This window comes from Frankliniella occidentalis, unplaced genomic scaffold (assembly GCF_000697945.3).
Source record: "Frankliniella occidentalis isolate FOCC.00 unplaced genomic scaffold, Focc_3.1 Scaffold4437, whole genome shotgun sequence".
NCBI lineage: Eukaryota > Metazoa > Arthropoda > Insecta > Thysanoptera > Thripidae > Frankliniella > Frankliniella occidentalis.
In genome coordinates this window covers 1-3,332 of record NW_026271484.1, presented here as the reverse complement: position 1 = coordinate 3,332, position 3,332 = coordinate 1, and the positions used below count along the sequence as shown (strand labels likewise).

Here is a 3,332-nt window from a genome sequence, read left to right as displayed (position 1 = left end):
AACGAATGATTTTAATCAATCATAAAACAAAAGTTACGTTTACTGATCTTCTGCAAATGGTGAAGCCATCCACTCCACAACATTTGAGACTACCGGAATTTCGGTTGAGGGGATAGGAACCTCCTCGAAGTGTACTGTCTCCACGTCCAGGTCATCCTCATCCAACCAAGTAACGTCGTCGGATGTAGAATCTTGGAATTGGCACAGATATTCGCGTTGCTGCATTGTAACACGAGTGCTGAGAACTTTGTACGGCCGAATCCGCGCAGCTGGATTTTCCTTGATAAACGCACGACTGTGCATTATCTTGATGTGTTCATTCTTAGCCGTTTGTGAGGGGAAGTACAGCCCGCAGTGCTCACAGGTGCGAGGAACCAGCTCGGACTGGACGCTTGGGCAAAAAGTGTCATACACAGTAGGCTTATTTGGGATATTTAACGCTGACAGAGCATAGAGATTGGGAAAGTTTCCCTCTGTGGATGTAGGTTCCGGCACTGTCAGCATGCCCTCTGCGTCCTGGGTCACTTTCACCGGTGGTGGTAGGAAGCGGTTGGGGAGTATTGTCGCCAGGTTGCTGCGAAGAGGACTGCAGCAGGACGTGTTCTTGCACTTTACTATCTGCAGCAAGTACTGCGATTGGCGGACGTGGTCTGCCAGCCACTCGGCTTTTGCAGTCTCCTCTTCGTCAGCATGCTGATCCTCAGCATCCCCACCTTCATCCGCCGGGGCTGCAGAATAAACAATGGGAACAATTTATACCGAGAGTTGAGCCAAACTGAAAAGATAAAAATAGACGTGTTGTGCGAACGATTTTACCTGGATTAGGGACGTACTCCGCTACAACAGGGTGGCCGTCGATGACAAGGTCGGACCACACGTCCCCCAGGATGGTAGCGGCTGCGCCGAAGTTGGCTTGCTCCAGGCTGGTATCTGTTGTCTTCTTGGAGGCGTCCAAGTGAGACCCAAAAAAATCATGGGGCAAGACAAGCCCGGAGAGCTCTTTACTGAGAGGCGCCATCCGCCTCTCGACCCGGTTGTATGCACTTCGACCTGATAAAAATAGAAACAGTAAATATATCTGTTGCAGAGATATAACTTCAGCTTACAATAAAGTTTAAAGTATTTTACCAGGGGCATTCGCCACCACGAACAGGGCGTCCAGATCCATGTTTTTGAAGTGGCGGGCAGCCTCTGCCAGCACTGCCCGATGGCGAGGAGCCTCATCTGGACCACCATCTACAGAGATGGCCACTACGGGCTTGGTGTCTCCATGCTTGTTCCGGACAAACTCCCGGAACTCGGCCAATCCGTAGATGGTGTTGAAGTCCGTTGCATGACTGGCAGCTGTCGATGAGGAATGTTTGCCGGAGCGGATGGCGACGTAGGTGGGTCCACTGTAGGTGACAGCACCCTCGGACCCGATCGCACCTTGCTTGATCTTGCAGGCCGCGTATACGGACGGGATAAGCTTGTGCGCAGGGGCTACTACAAAATCATGGTCTGAGAGGGTAACCCTATAGTCCATGTGCATAATGAGAGGTGCTTGCTTGTTGGCCGCTGTTATGCCAAGAGGGACCCTAGCTTTGTCGTCTTGGGACATAAAGAAAGCCTGTGCTGGTCCCAGCACTGAGACGACGCATTCTACCTGTCGCACAGACGCCAGTGCGAACTCGGTGTCGATGTGACGCCGATGTTCGGATGTTTGGGCTTTGACGAGCTTGACGGGGACCGTCGTGATGTGGCGAGGGCCATCCCCTGCGTTGGCACGCCGGGGTAGAAGGCGAAGGTAGGTAGCGCTCCGGCTGATGTTGAACCCGGCCAAACGCAGCTCTGCGACGAGATCGTCGAGGGTTCTGCACAGCTGCATCGACTCCGACCGCCTCCTGGCGTCGGCGCCGCCGTGTGCCTGGGCCATCTTCACGATTGTCTGGAGCAGTAGGGGCTGGTCCACCTCTACTCGAGGCCGCCCAGTTTGTCCCCGAATCTTCAGCTTCTTGCGGAGTGTAGGATCGCTGGCAAGCGCCTCGTTTAGGGCCGTCCTCTTTTTCTCTCGTTCACGGCGCTTCCGCTGGGCGTCGCGCTGAGCGATTTTCAACTTGTTCTCCTCCTCACTGATCTGCGTGCGAAGCTGCAACCAAAAAGCAAGATATTTAGAACCTATCTCATTAAATATACAGTGTAAATTCGCAATTTAAAGAACGCCGTCTACTTACCCGCTTTAGCTCCTTTCTGGTACCGACGGGTGCCAAGTCTGACTGGTCCAGAGCCACCAGGCTGGTCAGCTGGTTCTTTAAAAGAACGATATTTTGTTGAAGTTTGTCCTGCTGTGGTGTGCTGTACACGCGCGCTGGTGCGGCGATGGAGTTGGCCTCCTCCGGGTCGTCGACACTCTCCTCCTCGCGTCTGTTGGCTGCGCACACTGGACCACTAGTCCCAGAAGCCGGTGGAGAGCACGTGGGCGAGGGCGTCTCTGCTGAGGACGATGCTGACATGGGGGGAGCAGCCGTGGAGCAGGAGGGCGAGGAGGACGTGGAGGGTGCCGCCGCCAAAGAGCACGCGGACGACGTCGAGGGGCCCGCCGAGGAAGACACTGCACTCGTGCCATCAACGGGTGTTGAGGCACGACCCTGTTGCAAAAGTTAATACAGAGTTTTACTTTGCGGCTACAACACGAACTAAATCTCGTGACGATACTGCTCAAAACGTTTCGCATGTACGTTCACCGAATGCCATCCACTCGCTGGCGCGGCGACACCCCGCATTCAAACCATTGACTGTGATTTATAGGTTATGTACTCACCATATTCAGATATTTGTGGAGTGTTTGCACCTTTTTCGTCGTCGTCTTCGACTTGTAGTCATTAATCAGCCCTTCGATGTGATCCTGGAAGGGCGTGGTACGAGGCTTGCCATGTTTCTTTTTTGCTTCGTTCCAAATGGTATTAACTTCTTTTTGCGCATTTCCCTTTGAACGATCGGGGAACCGCGCAGTGTAAGCTTTAAATAACGCCAAGTGGAGATCAGCCCCACTTGCCATGTTGATGCACCCAAAACCCACACAAAATATCGTCAAAACACTGTTGTTTGCTAAACAAAACAAACCGAACCGGCCGAAACACGCACGCTCATGCTGGCTCAATAGTTTCCGCTGGCGCGGCTGAGCTCGACTCGGCTCGGCCGCGCTCGGCTCGACACGGCACGGCTCACCTCGCCTCAAACCGCTCTAGCGTGCTCCCTGCGGACGTGGGGTAGTGTCGAAACCCAGCACAGAGTATTCCCATTTTCCCCGTATCCTCATGTAGAAAGCGGACGTCCGGACAGCCGTTACCCCC

General features: G+C 53.8%; 1 protein-coding gene across 1 annotated transcript; it reads right to left on the bottom strand.

Annotated features, from left to right (window-relative positions):
• Positions 1-39: 39 nt before the first annotated feature.
• On the bottom strand, positions 40-3,309 carry LOC127752143 (uncharacterized). Its single transcript, XM_052276795.1, has 4 exons — positions 2,214-3,309; positions 1,129-2,128; positions 817-1,050; positions 40-728 (listed from the first exon to the last, which is right to left on the bottom strand). The coding sequence occupies exons 1-4, from the start codon at positions 2,490-2,492 to the stop codon at positions 40-42; spliced, it is 2,202 nt and encodes a 733-aa protein (XP_052132755.1). The 5' UTR covers positions 2,493-3,309.
• Between the last annotated feature and the right edge of the window lie 23 nt (positions 3,310-3,332).